Source organism: Aricia agestis, chromosome 19 (genome assembly GCF_905147365.1).
Source record: "Aricia agestis chromosome 19, ilAriAges1.1, whole genome shotgun sequence".
NCBI lineage: Eukaryota > Metazoa > Arthropoda > Insecta > Lepidoptera > Lycaenidae > Aricia > Aricia agestis.
The window spans coordinates 11,251,447-11,272,599 of record NC_056424.1 but is presented as its reverse complement, the minus strand read 5'-3'; the positions used below and the strand labels follow the sequence as shown (position 1 = coordinate 11,272,599).

The following is a 21,153-nucleotide window of genomic DNA, read 5'->3' as shown; positions in this document are numbered from 1 at the left end:
ATTGATCCCGTGTATTCGTTGCTATTTTCACAAAAAAATGTACCAATGTATGTTAGCACTGTAAATTTTACTTTCTTTCTTGCGGAGTCCTTACGTTGCATTAGGTAAGTGGACATAATCGACGACGAATCACTATAATTTCTTTAATGTCGCTTTTTTGAATTTTCTATTAGGGCAAATTTCTTTCACAGCCATTAATTCGCAACTTATTCTATTCAACATTTATTAATTTTTTTATAAATTTGGGTAATGTTTCGCTTTGATTCCAATTTTTTATTATTTTGTCACGTTTTGTCACCTCGGTCATTCTGCTTCCATCACTTTGGTATAAATTCATTTCATTCGTGTAAATACTGTTTTCGTTCTCAAACTAATATTATGTAGGCGCTTTATGGGCATAGACGCTATAATACCGATATTAATACAATTTAATCGACGTAAATACACGACCATATTATATAATACACTTGTTTGAATATAAAATTATAAAAAGACACATTGAAACATTTTTTTTATTGATACATTAATGTTATGTTATTTATTCAAGAAATCATTATTTAGAAAATATTTTTTTGCAGAACTGACAGTAAAAACATCAGAGGGGAGTACTGCTACTCGGCCGAAATCACCGACAAAACACTTGGCTGATAATTTGGCTTTTGTGAATGTTGATAAGCCAACCATAACAACTGGGGCAATTGAACTAGTTGATCGGACAATTGAAAAAAGTATCGATGTTATTGATCAGATTAAGAAAGAACAAATTGCTGTTAAAATGGAAGAACTGCAAAAGTCTACATCATCTGATAAATTCTACTCAGAATCTAGAATTGAGACATCAACTTCATCTTCGTCAATTCATAAAACTATAGAAAGTTCTCAGCTCAAATTTGAGAATATTGACCCTGAATCTGTAATGTCAGATATGATTGCAAAATTTGGGACTACTAGTGATTTTGGCACTGTCTTGTCACACAAAGAAACTGAAACAAGAAAGATATCTGGGCAAGAATTCTTCACAGAGACTAAACAAGTTTCCTCATCAGATGACGATTCCCTCATTATTAAAACTGAAACAAGCCATGAATTACGAGGTCAAGAACATGAGTTAAAAGAAAAATTAGTGGTTCGTAAAGATGGAGATCATACGGAGACATCTCAAAAAAAGATGGAAAAAGCACACGAAGCAACTGCCAAACGATCAGATATTGAAACAAAGACAGTTTGCAAAAGTACAGATGACTCTGAAATTATCAAAGTAGAAAGAGAATTCATTGAACAGGGTCTATATACTGGTAGGCAAACAAAATCTGAAGAAAGAATGACTGCAATAAAAGACGAAACTGTTAAAAAGAAACATGAAGTAAAAATATCTGAAAGAGATCTATCTCATGAACAGTGGGGTAAAGAATATTTTACAGAGCCAGGAGAGCTAGAAGATATTAATGAAGATGAAATAAACAAAAGTAAAACAGCATACATTGATACTAATTTAAAAATTATAGAAAAAGATGAAGTGATGTCAAGTGTTGAGTTGTCCGAGCGGGGAAAAATAATCAGTACAAAAGTTGAACATCATAAAGAAGAATCTGTTATTGAAAGCAAAGAACATGATGACCTTAGTTCTGATGCTCCAAGTTTTAAAAGTGAAACAGTAGATAAGCACGATTCATCTGAAGCTAGCCCAAAGAGCAAAAGTAAATCATTTAAAAAAGATGATGAAGTTTATGAAGTTGATTTCATAAAAGAAATAAAAGTATCAACATCGCCAGTTAAGAGTTCATTTAGTCGAACCGGTAGTCAAGATACGCAATCAGAATCTGAAATTGTACCTGATTTACCCCATGATGAAAAACCTGACACTCCTAAGAAAGATAAGTTTGCAAAATCTCCCATAAAATTGCCCCATGAACAATTACAGGATCAGGTATTAGAAATATCAAGGGAGACATCAGAAATAAATGAAGGAGCAACTGATGTTTCTAAAGTTCAGGTAACCTCGTGTTCTAAAGCTTATCATATTTCTTCTGATAATGAATCAGTACTTGATGCCAAACCATGCGTTTCTCAACAATATGAAGTGTCTACAAAAGTTACCAAAACGGATATGTCTCCATGTACTTTAGAAACATCAGAAGATCTTAGTATAACATCAAAAGATATTATGATAAAATCAGGTGAAAGCATAGATACTGAATATATGATTAAATCTTTAGAATCACATGAAGGTGAGGCAATGCAAAAATCAATAGACTCAACTGTAAGTGCTGAAACTTTGCATCCTTCAGAATTTTCAACTGAAGCAGATTCAGCGTTTCTAACTGGAACTGAGCATAAAAGAGAAGAAATGAAACTTTTGAAAGAAAAAAGCACAGAAGATATATGCAGCAGTGGATATGATACAGACCTGTCTTCTGCTGAATTTCATGCAATGAAATTAGAGTCAGAAAAAATTGATGTTTCATCAGTTAAGTCTGTTCCACAACTTGCGGATTTGACAGTTTTAGAAAAAACCATTGATGAAGTTAAGCAGTCTCTCGAAGCTGCTCAAGGTGAATTAATTAGTGAAAAAAGTGATGGAAGTATAAAGTATAAGCAATCACCATCTGAATTTCAATTTAAATTACTAATAAGTCCTGAGAAACCAGAAGTAATCACAGAGGAACCCCAACTATCAGAAGATCTACCAGAAAAAGATCAAACAAGAGAACTAGATGAAAATACAGTTAGGATATTGGAAAGTCAGATTTCAGATAGTGCGTCCCAAAAAATTAGTTCCCAGGAAGAAACAACATTGTCAGATGAGGATAAAGATACCGTTCACCAAAAAGAATTAAGCCCTCCTCTTGAAGGTGATATTTCGATAATTTCAGATAGCGGACCACATTCCATATTAGAAACTGAAAGTGAAACTGCTATTTCTGACAAGGATTTATTATCATCGAAGGGTAGTCCAGAAGTTAGACTACGGACACAGAAACACATAAAATCTCATTTAGGGGTTGTAGAAAGAAGATCAGCCTCCGAAGTAGAAGGTTGGTCAAGTTCAGGTGAAAGTCACTATCATAGTTTTGAACATTCGGAAAGTAGGCCCTTATCTTCTGATATAGAAGTGATGATGACAGCACAAAGTGGAACAGAATTTGAAACTGCTCTCACTAGTCAAGATATATCTACTCAGTCAATGAGAACATCAAAAGATTACTTTACTGCTGGTAGCTCCCTTGCATCAAGGGATAGTATGAAAAGTCTGGATTCAGATGCTTCTAGTCATGTAGCTAGTATAGATATTTCTGATGCCTCTGAAACACTTGTACCTTCAGCCAATGAATTGAAAGAAGAATTAATGGAAAGTAGCACATATGTAGAACAATTTCTACATGAACCTGATAAAATCCTAAAAAAGATTAAGGATGGCAGTGATGAAGAAATGTCAGGGGAGGATGATGAATTAAAAAATGCCAGCATAGAACTTGTAGGAAAGATGAAAAGATCTCATGAAATGCGCTTTCAGCCAAAAGAATTAATACCAGAGCATTTCCCCGGGGATAGTAATTCCGAAAGTGTCGAATTTGATGACGACTCTTTAAAAGACAAAGAAGGCTCTGATACGACAATATCAAGTCAGTTCAAAACAGATGAAATTTTATCATCATCAATATCTAAATTAGATATATCATCCTCTCATTCTCAATTGGAATCTGATAAGGAAGAAGCACACGACCACATGACTAAAGTATCTGTTCATTCTGAAAGAGCTGTTCCCTTTTCTGTTACAAAAGTTGAAAGACCGCAGCGACAAATGGTAGATATCGAGAGTGAGATTATTCCTGTTGGTTCTAAAGAATACGAAGAAATAGAGAAAAGGGGGATCAAAACAAAAGATCCCGAACAGACTTCATCTCATGAGAGCGTGACTGTTGTAAAAAAATCTTTAGTCTTGGATGAAAGTCTCCCTAGCAGCCATAAACCGCAAACCGATACTTTGGAAGAAGAATGCATTAAAAAAGTTGTATCGGATGTAAGTGCTATTCCATTTCCCGTTGTAGAAAAACCTCCCAGGCAAAGAGACTTCGTAGACGTAGAAAGTGACATTATTCCAGTTGGGTCCAAGCAATATGAAGATCTGATATTAAAATCTAAAAGTGACTCATCGGTACCAAAAACTAAAATTGAAAAGTCTGTAACTAAATCATCTGAAGGCCTCCTAGATAGTAAGCAAAGTTCTACTTCAAGTCTTAAAACACATGAGCATTTATCTACACCCCATACACCTTTATCCGCCCCAAGTCAAAGTTCACTTTCTACAGATAATGGCAGAGAATACATAATAGACGATATGTATGATATATCTGAAACACCAGAATTAAACACAGATTTAGTTACTGAAAGCAGTAGATCCGAACTTATTATAACAACTGAAGATAGGACGATGCATGCTTTGGAAAAGGAACAGGAATCACCTACAAGTGATGAATTTGAAATCGTAGATAAGCCAAGTGAGATGGATGACTTTGTCGTTATCGAGGAAGTGGCAAGAGAAGCTCAAGAAAGCGATCCAGAAGGTAAAAGTGTTCAAATCAAATCTCAAAAATATGTAAAAAGACATGATACGGAGGTGGAAGAATATTTGTCAAAAGCTTCTAAAAAACAAGAAAGTACTAGTAGTACTTCCGGATCATTGTCTGACGAGGAATTATTACAATATGAAATTGATCAGAAAAGATTACAAGCGCAAGAACTAGCAGAGATTGAAGCTGGTAAACGTTGGATTCAAATGCAGTTTGAAGGAGATCCGCGGTATGATTATGAGCGAGTGCCATTAGAAGATATAAAGGAAGAAGAAATGACTGATTTTGATGCCAGTAGAATAGGTAGCCTTAGTTCACAAAAAGAATCGATTGGAAGTTTTGGTAGTTTTAGGAATTCATACGGAAGTCTTTCGGAATCAGAAATGGCATCCCGAATGCGATTTAGAATAAAGGGTGAAAATGATGACATATCAATAAGTTCACTACAAGAATTTGAAAATTTGGAAAGGATGCTGATGGAACAGTACCAACAAAACTCGTCGTCATCGCAAGATTCATTAAATGGTTCCTTACCGCGAAGATACATTTTAAGTAAAAGTCAAGGAGATGATATATCAGTATCCAGTCTTAAAGAATTTGAAGGACTCGAGTCCGCGTGTTTTGAAGCTTTAAAAGCTGAACTATTAGCCAAACAAAAAGAGGCTCTCTTACTTGCAGACCCTAAAGTAGTTAGCGGAAGTTTCCTCGAACAAGAGAAACGATCTTATGATACCAGTTCTGATAGTAGTCCGCCCTTAAAAAGTAGTGGTAGCCCGGGCCAAAAAAGTGGCAGCCCTTCTCAAAAGAGCGGAAGCCCATCACAAAAAAGTGGAAGTCCATCACAAAAAACAGGAAGTTATGGTAGCCCGTCGCAAAGGCTGCTGGCAGACTCAGCTGCTATTAGAAAACTTATTGATCAACAGCTAGCACTCGAACAAAGAATGCAAGAATATGCAAATAAACCAAAAGTGGTGACCGTAAAAAAGTATGACGATAAAGGCGCGTTCTTTGTTCCGGAACCAGAGGAAGAAAAGGCAGATGACAAAGTCTCTGTAGAAGAAGAATGCAAAAAGTCTACTTCTTTCGTTTGTGCCTCAGCACCAAGCGATGGATCAGCTGAATCAATACCTGGAGACTGTGAAGAAATGATGAAATTATTAGATCAGGAAGAAGAGAAGAAATCAGAAAAACAAAACCAGTATTTAATAGCGAAATCCTTTACGGATACTGGGGTCGTAGAAGTTGTGAGAACAACTACTGTTATACAGCAAAAATTTGTTGATGGGAAAAAAGTGTCTGAAACTGTGAAAAGCACTGATACTGAGGGCGCGGTAGATATACCAACCAAACCAAAACATGGTGATGAAAGTGCTATGTCATTAGGTTCAGAAATGTCATCTTCATTAGCCTCACAACCTTCCGAACTAGAAAGTCTGGTAACTGTGATCGAAAGGTACCCTTCAGATAGTGACGTGCAATCATTTTCAAGGCATGCTACGATGTCATCAGATAGGCTTGAAGATTTAGATTTATCTAGAGAGAGCAGTGCTGTCCGTGAACTATCGCCCTCATCGGTGAGGTCGGTAGCTCACAGTATTATTTCCGGTAAACAATTTACAGATCCAGCTAGCGGGTCTTGGAGTGGTCAAGACGAAGAACTGAGCTCGTCTGGGAGCTTCAGTCGGTAAGTTTTATTCAAATAACATAATAGGCATTTAAAAGTTAATAATATGAATAGAAGACTTTGATAAGTTTTTCTTATTTGAACTTTAGGGCACGAGCAGATCTGATGCTAGGAAGTACTGACAGCCTTGAGGCAACAAGCTCAAATGCAACCAGGGCAACGTTCAACTACGAAGTTGATACCCCAATGACAGGAAGCTTAACTTCAGGAGGTAAGTTACGATAAAATGTCTTAAGCTGCACTAATAAAATAAAAATTAAATTAGCTTTACATCTTGAAGTTGTAATGGGAATAGTTGTCTGAAAATTTAGTGTCCTAAATTTATGATCCACTGGATATGTCGTTTATCATCCTACACAGGTGATGCACCATAACAAAAATTGAAAAAATATAGATGTGTAGTAATTTAGCATAGCAAGCTTATATAAGTGTAGTGGAAATTAGACTTTGCACTTCAAAATTCTTTAATGGTTAATAATCTTGTCGTTACTTATATTATTATATTTATCAGGTAGATATAAAACTACAAAAACAACATACTATATTATATTTTGTTCTCTATTTTTATCTACCTTACAATTACTTCTGCATTTTGCTTAGTGCGAGCTTGTTTTTTAAAAAATTGTAAAATAGCATCAATGTTAAAAGCTAAAATACTGGGCTATTGGCTTTCTTTGAATGAATTTTCTTTAAAAGCTACTAAAAATGTCAGCACACAAAATGTTCTCTTAAGCTTTCACATGTCAAAAATATAATAGACTGATATGTACAGTTTTTGTATTGCTAAATGTTGTAAATAATATTGATTAATTTTGCAGATGCTCTGATCCCTGCTTATACTAAGTGTTATATTAGAAAAAAGTACACTCTTATGGACTATCAAATTAAGAAAAATAATAATTAGGCACAGCCCGCACATTGACAAGCGTTTTATTATGAAAGCACTATGTAATAGCTAGAAAAACTAGTATTAATAGAAAAAAACGTAAAATACCTGAACACGAAACTAATGTAGAAAACATAAGAGTGTATTATAGCTTATAAGTATTAACTGCGATCCCACCAAGCTTGATACTAATCAGAAAGATAACAGCGGTACGCCCTCCAGGGTCCAATACCATGGTATCGTCATTGGACACCATGGACCCAGTGACTGCGGTCCAAATGGAGAGCTTAGAACACCAGTCCACGAGCGAACATTACTCACAGGAATACGAAGTCCATGAACCAGATTCGGATACTGAAAGATTGGTGGGTGCAAATTTTTTAATATTTGATTTAAAAAGTCAGTAAACCTTGCGTGCATATTATGTCAAAATTTACGAATGACTCATATTACAATTTACAACATTAACTGATTAAATTGGAAAAAATTGCTACAGGTAATTGCAGTGTATTAAATTGCTTAATACACTGCTGAGTAGATGTATCAAATCAAATCAAAATTGTTTTATTTCTGAATAAATTTAAAATAAATGTTTTCAGAATGTCCTACATGATGACTACCACCGGTTCGGGAACTAACCCGGCGAGAAGAACCGGCGTAAGAAACTCGCACGGGGCCCACTTTTTTACCAAAAAAAGTGAGAAAAAAATTAACCTTTTAAAATAAAGTTTACAATTTTGTAACTAAATATTATATACAATATCCACATACATAATTGTAAGTCCTATAATAATGAAGAAGTAGCCTTGCAAGAAGCCATCCTACTCCCAAGGTGTGCCATCGTTTATGAAATCATTGACCTTATAGTAGGCTTTGGCACACAAACGTTCTTTAACTACTTTTTTAAATTTATTAATAGAAAGATTTTGAACGTTTTCTGGGATTTTGTTGTAAAGGCATATACATTGACCTTTAAAAGATTTACTGACTTTACTAAGTTTGATCACCGGCATATCTAGCTTGTGCTTATTTCTAGTATTCCTAGAGTGAATGTCACTTTTAACTTTAAATTTACTTATATTTTTTCTAACATATATTACATTATCCAAAATGTATTGAGAAGCAACAGTTAGAATACCAATTTCTTTAAATTTATCTCTCAGAGATTCTAAAGCAGACATTTTATAAATAGAACGAATGGCTCGCTTCTGCAGCACAAATATTGTATTAATGTCGGCAGCGTTTCCCCATAAAAGGATTCCATACGACATCCTACTATTAAAATAACTAAAATATACTAATCGTGCCGTGTCTTCGTCAGAAATTTCCCTAATTTTTCTGACTGCATATGCTGCAGAACTAAGCCTACCTGCAAGATTAACAATGTGAGGACCCCACTGTAATTTACTATCAACTGTAATACCTAAGAATACAGTGTTGTCTACTAAATTCATCTTCTCATCATTTAATACTACATTGGTTTGGACTTGCCTAACATTGGGCAAAGTAAACTTTATACATTTAGTTTTACTAGAATTTAAAAGTAAGTTATTAACATTAAACCAATGTACTATTTTTGAGAGAGAGAGAGAGAGAGTTTACCTCGTCGTAGTTCGACTGTTGTCGCTTCACTTTAGGCCTTCATAGTAATAAAAATATTTCTCACTTTTATAATAATATGATCGAATGATTTACTGACTTTTTAACGCTAATAAACAATAGTGATACAACCTAAATTATGAAAAAAAATATTGACTATGCAAGAACAAATCAATCCTTAATACTTATGAGAAAAACATTTTTCAGGAACTTGATGGTCGTACGCCAAAGGCAAAGGAGCGCACTATTATGTTCGATAGTACAGATACCTTGAGCGCAGTAAGTGGCGACGGCTCTGTGAGGGAGGTGACTGTCGAAGCCCCTGCTGCTACGTTTTATATTGGAGATACACCGATAACAAGAGGTAGGAATCGTGCTATTAATATATAATAATATACATTATATATTAATAAATAGGGGTCTAAATTACATGAAATTGCAAAGTTTTTGTTCCTCTGGGTGCAATTAGGCAATGATATAATAATCACGTATATAAAAGATAATTCAGATGATGTTACAGTGCAAGATTTTTATTTGAATTGTTCATTGTTAGGAGAAAGACACGAAGAAGAAGAATCTCAACCAACTCTATCTGGGAGCTGTCCAGCGTCTCTTCCCCCGACCGCGCAGCCGTCACTGCCCGTACCAGCACAGAGAAGGTAATTACATCAACTAACAGGTTCTGGAATACGTTGAAACTGGTGGTAGAGTTGACTTGACAAATTTAATCGCTGTTAGATATTTATTACTCATCATCTCCTTATTTGTCTATAGAGCTTTCTCTATCTCACAATCTCTGTCTATCATTAATCCTATTAACAATCACTTACCTCTTTTTAATAACACCTCCATATTATGAACTATGAGCATCGTATTTTTTATTTGTGATTAAATAGCAATTTATTATTGTTTTTCCGCTTCTAACGATCATGCTTTTGTTACTGTATTCAACATCTTTGAATTTTTTGTAACTGCTATTGTATTATTACTGTTTCTTTTTCCTTTTTGCTTGTTCATAAATTTTATGATTTTTATCCCAAATCGTTTGTGAAGTACCAACTAAAATGCAAATATTATCCTTGCAGCTGCTATTGTTTAAGTCACTCGCAAGAAAAAAGCGACAAATAGGTACACTATTTACATTGTATTTGTTTGTTCTTCTTTGCATTATGTTATGATTTTGTCACCAATTTAAATGCTTTTTGGGTTTTATTTATGTGTGTATTGGATTCTTTTCTTTTGTCATTACGATTTCAACAGCATGGTGAGAGTTTTTGGATTTTTACCTAGTAATTATTTAATCCATTAGGTTTTCGAGTAGGTAGAAGAACTGTTATTTCAACGCAGTTATGCCCTATATAATAAATTATGTCTTATAATAAAATCGAAATTTTTTCCAGGTCATTGACGACGCTTGCAAAATCTCCATCATCTAGCTCGGAGCACTCACCTAAGAAATAAATTCGATTAGCCTTTTCGTTATTTTCACATGATTTGTTAACAACTTTTCGTAAAGTTTTATCGGCTTTAGCTTAGCAAATATAAGCATCGTTTGCTGTTCCTTGCCGATTTACGTATCTGTGAATATTGAACGTCTATTATTTTATACGATGAGTTTATTTACAATACCCTAACCGGTTGTAGGTAAGACAAATATTTTAGGAAACGATTATACCGGACGTACTAATCGTGAACTAACTAGATATCATTAACTTCTATAGGTATATAGTGATAAATATATCAAACCGTCATTTGGTGTTATGAAACATTTTGGATGTATTTTGGTACTCACTTTTGTACTGTGCCGTCGAAAACTCGACACTGGTCCGCAATTACTCTTCGACCTATAACTTTGATAGTGTGCTTAGCTTACTAGTCTGATTGCTTACTCAATACCCACTGTAGAAATATTGACTATTTTGTAAGCGTTAAATGTAAGTAGATATGTTACTGGGGACTAAGATACGTCTATACTCGTGTACAGAATGCCAAGCATTTGTTGTTGGTTTCCATCTGGATGGTTTCGGGTCTCATCTCTTGCACAATTTCTCAAATAAGTAGTTAGATAGAGGTACAAATAATGTGGACTAGCTAATGCTTTTATAAGAACTTTTCGTACTCGTTATAAGTTCACTTTTTTTCTTATTTATCTTAATTATTATTTCGTCCTAGACCATCGTTATGACTTCCATTATTTAATTTAAATGTTAAGACATTAATTTATTGTACCTCCTAAACTTAGATTTAGTTTTGCAATATTTTGTTTATTAGATTTGTTTATAAACTATAAATTTATTTAAGGCTAACTACGTCTTTTTAAGGTTTGAGACTGAAGATGGTTAGGTTTTATAATACGCATTAGCGATTTTAAATTTACCCGCGCGAAAATGTGGGTAGGATGAATTGTCACCACGTCAAAAGAGCGAGGGAAAGAGACCGCATGATTTCTTTTACTTTTCGCTGTTTTATCGAAGTCTCTTTAAAAACCCAAAAGGCTGGATCTTGCGGTGCAGCGGCCAAACCGCGCGTTCAAATAAATCCATCTGAACGATGAAATCAATAATATTGTCTAACCCTGGACACCCTACAGTTATCCTTCTTCTCTCTTTTCGACGTGTGGATAGTTTTATAGAAAATTTCGTTTAAAGTCAATGTGCTTAATGTTACCGCATTGCTGTCGTATTGTTCAGTTGTGTTGCGACAATGTTCACGTTGTATTTGTAATATTGCTACATATTCTATAAACTATATTATTGAACATTAAATAAAATGCTGTCTCATATATAATTTGTTGTTTGATTATATCTTGGTCTGTAAATATTAGATCAAGCTTGTTGCTCTTGTTCACAAATAAGATTTTTGCTATAACATACTTGTGGAAACGAGATAGCTTATAGATGGACCATATAGTTAATATACATAGCGGAATAGAGAAACAAAGGCCTGAGCAAGAGAGATGTCACTATCAGTAACACTGCGTGGTAAAAAGAGACGTGTGATACATGACAGCAGCACTCTTTTTTTGACGTCCAGTCGGCACGTGCCGCACGTTGACAATTTAATCTCATAGAATTCATGTTCAGTCTGGGTTTGCGCCCGTCACGTTCGGACGCGCTCCGTGTTACGATCTCTGTGACGTCAATTTTCATTTCATATTTGCGAGTTTTTTTTTGTTTCCGAGTTTAAATATTCTGAAGTATGATTATTTCGTTTATAATTATTAATAATTATCAAATTAAAAGTGAACTTATGTGAATAGTTTTGTTTCTTTAACAAACTTTCGTATTATTATTTTTTTCGATCTACCCGCATTGTGTTGTAATTATGAGTGAACCTGAGGAAGAAGGTACGATGGAGCCTGCACTCAATGAGATGGCTGCGGAGGCTGTTAACATAATAGTGCTGGAATCTGGAGAATATGAAGGAGAGGTAGACTTAGAGTGGGATGATGCAGGTATGTCAGTAGGTCATAATAATCTCGACGATGTTGGAAGTGAAGCGATGTTGCAGCCAGGCAACAAAAGGCGACTAGCAGGTAGTTCTCCAGAGCCGCTAGCTGATGATGGCTTTACACTGGTCACGAGATATAAGCGCAGGAACCTGCAGAGAACCCCTCCATCTGCATCACCTAATCCGCCAGCTAATTTACGTAATAATTTTGAAGTTTCTATAACCGCCAAGACCGATTTTCTACCGAAGCAGTTAGCGTTTGCAAAACTATTGGCTAAATACAATATCCAGGGCATAGAAACTATCAAATATAAAAGTCCTTTCAAACTTTTAATTAAATTTAAATCCGAGCTAGACGCAAACAATTTTCTGAATAATAAGATTACACAGGATTATGAGTGGGTTTGTAGAAATACTAATGAGTTGCATTACTGTTATGGCGTGGTCCGGGATATTGACATTGATATAGAAGATAAGGAATTGAAAGAGATTTTCGAATGTGACACGAAGATTTTATCCATTAAGAGGTTGTTACGTAAAGATTCGGATGGTAAATGGATAAAGTCTGAAACCGTTCGAATAGGGTTCGAAGGTTCAAATCTTCCAGAATTTATAAAAGCTTATGGGTGTCGAATGGCCGTAGATTCTTACATGTATCCTGTGACTCAATGCTCTAAATGTTGGCGATACGGTCACGTCAATCAGATTTGTCCATCTAAGACCCCAATTTGTCCTAAGTGTAGCGGGAAACATGAAAACTGCGAAACGAAAAGTTATAGATGTGTTAACTGCAAAGGGAATCACTTATCTTTTATGAAATCTGCTTGTCCTGTATTTAAGAAAGAAAGAAATATTCGGATGTATATGGGAAATCATATGTGCTCTTATAAGTTTGCATTAAATAAGTTGAAGGAAGAGACACTGAATAAGACTTCGACCAGATTGGAACCCGAGATGCTTTTTGTTAAACCTATTATTTCCCACGCCAGGACCGACGGGGCTTCGGCTCCCACTTACAGAGATGTTACTGTTGGCGACTATGCAGCCGTTGAAACTTTACATGATAGTGATGATGACATTATGGAATTAGATGAGTGTGTTTCTTCGATGCCTAATCAAGAGTCGTCTACCACAACTGAGTTCAAGAAAAAGAACAAAAATAAATCAAGGAAAAAAAGTCTAGACGTCAGACGCGATGACGAGGATGTTTTTCATACATTTCAGATAACTAGTGCTGAAATTCATACTGAAAATAAGCAAGTTGAAAAGTCTAGCTCTAGTACTAATCGTAAGGAAAGGAAACGTTTGCTAGAAAGGATTTTAGATAAAATAAGAGAAGTTTTTGTAGCAGAAGGAAGTTTAAAAGATAAGTTTAAAATGTTGATTGAATTTTTCTGGTCCGAAGTAGTAGATGTTTTACAAGAATATTTGAATTTTGAGACGGTGCTTAAGTTTATGGGAAGAAACAATAATGGCCAGTAATATCAATTCTTTACACAGCGGTATCAACATTTTTCAATGGAATGCTAACAGTTTAAAACGTAAGGCCAGTGACTTTGAACTTTTGATGTCACAAGACAAAATACATATGGCTTTTGTGAGTGAAACGTGGCTTTCATCTAGTGTAAGCCTGAAATTTTCTGGTTATAATATAGTGAGAGCAGACAGAGACGATTCATATGGTGGTTTGTGCGCCATAATACATAAATCAATAAACTATTCTGAACGAGTTTCTAATATTTCTAACTCCGATATCCAGATAATCAATATTGAAGTTTTTAACGTACCTACATTAAAGCACGTGATTGCTGTGTATTGTCCGCCTTCAATTTCTACAAGTCAACAGGATTGGGATGCGATTTTCAATACATTCAAAACAGGTTGTCTTATAATCGGAGATTTTAATGCGCATCACACTCTATGGTCTTGCAAGTCCGATAGAAGAGGTGAAGCTGTTTATAAAGCTATGTTTGAAAATGATTTTATATGTCTTAATGACGGTGCGCCTACTAGAGTGAAGGTGGTTAACGGTAGCCTTCAAAAAACCTCGCCTGATATATCATTTGCTTCCACGGACATTGCTGTCAATATGAGTTGGCAGGTTACAAATGAATCCTTAGGCAGTGATCATCTAGTGTTAAAGTTAAGTTGTGGTTTTTATAAAACGAACAGATACATTAAAAAAAGAAATTATAAAGCAGCTAACTGGGTAGAATATACTAAAGAAGGAACGACAATGTTTATTCATGAAGAGGTGAATGATGTCCAAACGAGCTATGATAGTTTTACAAATCAAATTAAATATTTGGCTGATAAGCACATCCCTTGGATTAAAATTTGTCAAGACCCCACATCAAACTTCAAACCCAAACATTATTGGAATAATGATCTTTCAAAGGCAGTTGCTGAACGGCGTCTTGCATTGGCGCAGTTACGGCGTAATCCTACACCTTCTAATTTGCTTCTATGGAAAAACAAAGTATCCCAAGCCAAATTACTTATAAGAAAAGAAAAATCTAAGTCGTGGAGAGAATTTTGTTCCAGTATCAACCACGAAACATCAGCATCCGTTATGTGGAGAAAGATGCGATGGATCAAAGGCAACACTGGACGCAGAGATACTGTAGATCCTCTTAATGCTGAAAAGCTATTGCATTCCTTGACCCCTGATTATGTTGCCGAGCAGGAGCCAACTTTGCCAGAAAGACAACCTTCCATTATAGAATCACCCATTACTCTCGCGGAGCTTCGTAACTGTTTAAAAAAGAAAGATACATCTCCAGGAATGGATAATATATCATATACTATGATCTATTATCTTCCAAATAATGCTAAGTGTATGCTTTTAAAAATTTTCAATTTAATTTTAATGTCAAGTAATATACCTGATCAGTGGAGAGACATACAAATAGTCCCTATTCTTAAACCGGGAAGGGATCCCACTCTTGCCTCCTCATTACGTCCTATCTCATTAATGTCTTGTCCGTGTAAGATATTCCATTTGATTCTATTAAGAAGATTGGAGTGGTTTATTGAAAGCCAGGGCCTCCTTCCCGGCACGTCGACTGGTTTTAGACGTGGACAATCTTGTGTTGATAACCTAGCTTTACTTACATCTCATATACAATTAGGTTTTGCCAGAAGAGAGCCAACAATCGCTTGCTTCATAGACATTGAGAATGCCTACAACAATGTAAATATAACTGCATTAATTCATATCTTGCAGGAAATTGGAATCGGTAATTTTATTTGTAAATATTTATTTAATTTTTTGTCTAATCGTCGTTGTACAATTGTTTTAGATGATCTAAGTAAAGTAGTAGCATTATTAATTAGATGTACAAACCAGGGACTAGCTCAAGGGGACCCCCTTTCTCCTAGTTTATTTAATATTGCAACTAGAGGTATTTCTAGAATTATTGTAAATAATAATGTTTATAACTCCCAATACGCTGATGATTTCGTGTTATACAAAACAGTTGTAAATGGTAATACTCTAGAAGCAGTTTGCTCTCTTAAGTTAGCTATAAAGGCCGTGATTAACTATTTAGATAGTATTGGTCTCCAATTATCCGTATCTAAATCTAATATTTGTGTATTTAATAGAACTAGAAGAAGTTTTAATATTGATATTGAGATTAACGGTTCATCTCTTAACGTGGTGGATAAAGTTAAATACTTAGGTTTATGGCTGGACTCGTCCTTAAGATGGAGTCTTCATGTAAATGAATTGTGTGCTAAAAACTATAAATGTTTGAACGTCTTAAAAGTTCTATCGGGTAGGTCGTGGGGAGTTCACCCTCAATATATTCGCCGTCTTTATATTTCTCTTGTAAGGAGCCGACTGGACTATGCTAGCTTTATATATGGTAGTTGTGCTAAAACACATCTTAAAAAGCTCGATATTCTACAAAACAGAGCGTTGAGAATATGTGGCTCTTTTATACGTAGCACTCCAGTGTTTGTTATGCAGAGTGAACTCTCCATTCCTCCCTTACATATACGTAGGTACGTGTTGGCGAGTAGGTTCTTGCTTAAATTTAAGTCTAGACTAGGCAACGATTTGTTATATTCTTTAGATCAGTTAAATTTAGTACGAAATTATTTTAGGAATACTAATCTCCCAATTCTAGCACAAATTAACTCTGAATGGAGTAATATTAATGTATATGTAAGTGAAAAGTTAGAGGCGTATTCATTAAACACATGGGTGTCTTCAATAGATGTCGAAGAACTCATTGTACATAAAGTTGGCGACATGGCTCCAAAACGGAGCTTATCTGATTGTGAACTTAAAAATTATTTTTTGCAATTCATATCTGATAATTATTCTGATTGTTATAAGTTACGGATATACGGATGGCTCTAAATGTACTCAAGGTGTCGGAGCTGCCTTCTTCGATCCCCAATTAGACGTTTCACAGAAGTTTAAATTACATAGAGATAATAATATAATGACTGCTGAACTTCTTGCTATTAAGGAATCACTAACTTATGTTAATAACTTGAACAACAATAACAGTATAGTTATTTTATCAGACTCGAGAAGTGCTCTCCAACACCTTCGTCGGTGCGCCACGAAGCAACGTGGCTCTCCGATAGCCTTCGAAGCTTTGGATTTACTCCGGCATGTTTCTGGAAAAGTTTCAATTAAACTGCAATGGGTTCCTGCCCATGTCGGTTTAATTGGAAACGAAACTGCGGATGCGCTTGCCAAGAGTGCAGTTATGGATGGTCCCGTGGTCTGTTCTAAACCTTTTGTAAATGAGCTTCGTCATCAGATTAAGGAAAAGGCGCTCGAGAAATGGGAATACCATTTCGGCGAGGAATTACAAAGAGGTGTTGGAGTTTGGTACGGAACCATCCAGAATAAACCAGTATGGGAGCCTTGGTTTATTTCGTGTAATTTATCGAGAAAGTTGTTGGTGTCAGCCTTTAGATTACGATCTGGGCACATTCCAGCAAATAAATTTTGCTACTTGGTTGGAATTAAGCCTTCGCCTAATTGCGATGTGTGCGACAAGCCGGAAGACCTGTATCATGTTTTACTGGAGTGTGCTCGGACTGCAGAGCTAAGATCAAGGCTCTTAGGTGACTTTGGCTGCCTGCACAATGGACGGATCAATAGTGTACTTTCGGAGCCGTTGTCCCCAGAGGCAATAAAATTATATAGTTTTTTGGATCTGTCCCTTATGTAGGGAACACTGTATTCACCTATGAGGCTGACATTAACACTGAGTGTTAAAAGCCTCTGTAAAATAAAAAGATTAAAAAAAAAAAAAATTCATGTTCAATCATGCTTGTGTAAATGTATACGTACACATATTTTTCACACAGATGAAAAGCAATTTTGGCTTCGTTTGACAGCTCGAGATTGTTGCTCTATTCCGCTAGGTATATTAACTTTATAAGATGGACATAATATTTGCAATTGAAAGAGACACGTAAAGGTAGGTCAATGGACGAATTTATACGTGCTCTGTGACATACACATACTGTCTTCCTATTTTTCTTTTCACTCATCCATATTATAAATGGGAATGTCTGTCTGTTACCTCTTCAAGCCCAAACAGATTTTGTTAAAATTTGGTATAGAGACACTTTAAGTCCCAGGAAAGGACATAGGATACTTTTTGTCCCGGAAAAATGTACGGTTTCCGCGCGATAAACGAGTTTTCACGCAACGGAATTGCGGGCGCCATCTAGTAGTCTACAGGGTGTAACAAAACTAAGTGATAATACTTTAGGCCGTGTAAATACGTGTTCCTTATATAGAGTTCACTGTGAAAGTAGCAGCGCTGAAAGTTAAAAAAAAATTTTGTGATTTGTATGGCCAAGCGGTCGCGCGTAGGGAATGCAATCTTGATCTTGCAAGATCAAGATTCCACCAAGATCTTGAGTGATTTTCCAAGATTCAATCTTGAAAGCCATCAATCCTGAATCTCGAAATCCTGTTCGCGATTTTGACAAAATAGTCCAAGATTGTAACAAGATTCAGATTTTGAACAATTTTCAGATTGTTCATACATTTTTTTTCACCTTTGTATGGGGAAACTCGTGACGCTCGGGCCCTTGCCCATACAAAAGTGAAAAAAAATCGTCTTTCAGCGCTGCTACTTTCACAGTGAACTCTCTACAAGGAACACGTACACACCCTAAAGTATTATCACTTATTTTTGTAACACATTGTATAAGGAGGTCTTAAACTTAAAATAAAAACAATATTTTTCTTAATATATTTTATTAACAAAAAGCATTTTAATGTGCGTAATTTACTAATATTCTCACTATTCGCTAGTTACAGTAAATAAATAGATTTTGCTATGTACAAAACAAAACAAGAATAAATAGAATAAATAAGAACAGTCTTGTTAGAAGCCTCTAGGAGTCTTGCCACTAAATACTTAAATGCTGCTCAAATTAAGAACGTATTGTATTCGCATCAATAAAGCTAATAAAAGAGAGTGATATAATTTAACATGAAACGTGTAAGACAAGAATATTATAATTCATCGTTGATGTTATATGCGATGACTTTTTGAATATTGAAAAAACATACTTATGTAGAACACATAAGCGCATTTGTATCGGATTGTAAAGTGTGTTCTAAAACACCAACCAGCTAGGCGTAAACCAAATAGGTATGTATGAAACTTTGATTACAATATATGATTTTTTTTTTTATGAAATAAGGGGGCAAACGAGCAAACGGGTGGATGGAAAGCAACTTCCGTCGCCCATGGACATTCGCAGCATCAGAAGAGCTGCAGGTGCGTTGCCGGCCTTTTAAGAAGGGATTGAGTAATAGGGGAGGGAATTGAATTAATTAATAGTGGGAGGGGAAGGGAATAGGGGAGGGTAGGGAAGGGAATAGGGTAGGGGATTGGGCCTCCGGTAAACTCACTCACTCGGCCAAACATAGAACACACAAACACACAAATCCCTTTCTTTAGTACATTTTATATATCATATAATCTCTTAACTTTAAGAAGCATTTAAGCAATAGTACTTTAGATTGTTTGAAAACGATATTAACTAATGTGCTGCAATTACTGTATATTTGTAAGCTAAAACGTATAAAAATGTAAAAACACTCAAGCTACAAAATGTAACGGTATCAAAATAAAATATTATTAAAAATATTTCATATCAATTAAGAAAATAATTCAAACAGGAAATCGTTTGAATAAATTAAATTTACATTTGATTTCTCATTCAAATCATTCTCAACTTAAGCTACTTATATTATATTATGGCATAATATTTTGTATCGGATATTTTTTCTGGTAAACCTTTTGAGTCTTATTTCCTCAAATTTTTTATTTCCTCAGATTACCTCCTCAAAAGAGATTAATGAATGAGTGATGAAAATTTTGAAAATATTGACATAATCTCCATACATTTTCTGATAAACTCTTCATTGATTAAGAGGATACACAAGGGGCAAGAGAAATTGAAAATAGGTATTTGAAAATGTATTGCTGTCTCACCAATCTCAAGTCTCCCACCGCAGAGCGCGATAGAGACAACACGACAAAAGTTCTAATAAAAGAACAGAAAATCTTCGATTCGTTGTCCGCTGATTCCTTCTCTAAAACTTAACCGATTTAAGTACTTTTTTCATTAAGAATTAAAGCAAGGCTTGAGCTGTGTTCCTATGTTTTATTTTTTTTGTATATTTTAGCCAGTTTTGTTTTCTGGGTGTTTGAACACAGAGGAAAATCTTGCCATTTTTTGGGTTTTTGGACGTTCTTATCTTTATTAATAATAAAATTATGAAAAAGAAGAAAACATAGGGACATGCTAATAGTGGCCATAGATATTTAGGAAAAAAATCATAACTCTACCGGCATTATCCAGGGAGGAAACAGGGGACAGCGTTTGTATGGAAAAACAGCGGTGTGGACTCCTCTTAACGTTTAGTTATCATTAAAACTCTCTGAGTGCCGCCTTTAATCGTATTAGACATGGCATTATAAACCATGTAAATGGTACTTTTGTATGATTTTTTTTCTGTCATTTATTATAAAGATGCCATATAACCTAAGTTTTAAAATATTTTTTGTAATTTCAACAAGAATATTGTAGAAAAAAAATCTATTATGACATTCTTACAACAACTAGACCAAAAAGATGAAACCTTATACTATTAGGTACTGTTTTTGTATTATCTATGTAATATGTGAGGTTTGACAAGTTCGGTATTTATTAACCGACTAGACCAAAGAGCAAAAGTGTGAAGGGATAACTATAATATGTACGTATGAACTTATAAACTAATCAACACATTTACCCAAAATGAGAAACAAAAACGCTGTTTTAACTTGTCAAGTTTACAATGGCACAGTGACCGTTTTGAACCGCAGTTAAAAATATATTTTATGAAAAACATAATATTATCTTTTATAACATTATTCTGGGGGCACGGTAGAGTCCCCGCCAAGTCCGTCACTAATCAATAAAATTATTTACTCTACGCTTACTATCAGACAAAAATAGCAACACTGTCTTGTGTTTATTTCTCTTTCTTTCATTGTAGGTATTTGTCTATCAAGTGGGATTTGCTACAGCACATAGTCCGGGTCCCTAGAATAATTTATTTTTATTACTATCAAGCTAATTTTTTGTGAGTAGCTTCATTTGGATAAGACGAATAACAATTTTATTTGCGAAAAATCTCGAAAGTGGTAGCTTACAGTTAAAGAAAGGATTTTATACGTTTTCATTATTTCCGTTTTAGGGTTCTGTAATCAACAAAACTTGATTGACTCCGTCCGTAAAGGCTAAAACCCTAAAACGCTAACCAGCTGACTTTTTGTATATTGATAGGTTAATAGTTATTTTATTTAAAAATAACATTTTTCAACAAATAGAACAATCCATATTTTAGGACCATCAAATCAAAGTATGAATCCTTTCTATCTCATAAAATTGTTGTTCGTCTTATCAAAATGAAGCTACTT

The 21,153-nt window shown here is 35.0% G+C and overlaps 1 protein-coding gene across 13 annotated transcripts in view; it reads left to right on the top strand.

The window, feature by feature from the left end:
* LOC121736712 (ankyrin-3-like) overlaps positions 1–11,527 on the top strand; it is a 58,187-nt gene extending 46,660 nt beyond the window's left edge. For 7 of the 13 annotated variants that reach the window (XM_042128080.1, XM_042128086.1, XM_042128089.1 and 4 more), the window contains 6 exons: positions 579–6,255; positions 6,345–6,466; positions 7,349–7,506; positions 8,948–9,104; positions 9,294–9,399; positions 10,141–11,527. In XM_042128080.1, the coding sequence (XP_041984014.1) occupies positions 579–6,255; positions 6,345–6,466; positions 7,349–7,506; positions 8,948–9,104; positions 9,294–9,399; positions 10,141–10,201 (6,281 nt within the window). In that variant the 3' untranslated portion in view covers positions 10,202–11,527. Of the gene's footprint in view, positions 1–578; positions 6,256–6,344; positions 6,467–7,348; positions 7,507–8,947; positions 9,105–9,293; positions 9,400–9,825; positions 9,869–10,140 lie in introns of all 13 variants that reach the window. The other 6 variants (XM_042128093.1, XM_042128084.1, XM_042128096.1 and 3 more) reach the window with 3 other exon arrangements.
* The last annotated feature ends 9,626 nt before the right edge of the window (positions 11,528–21,153 follow it).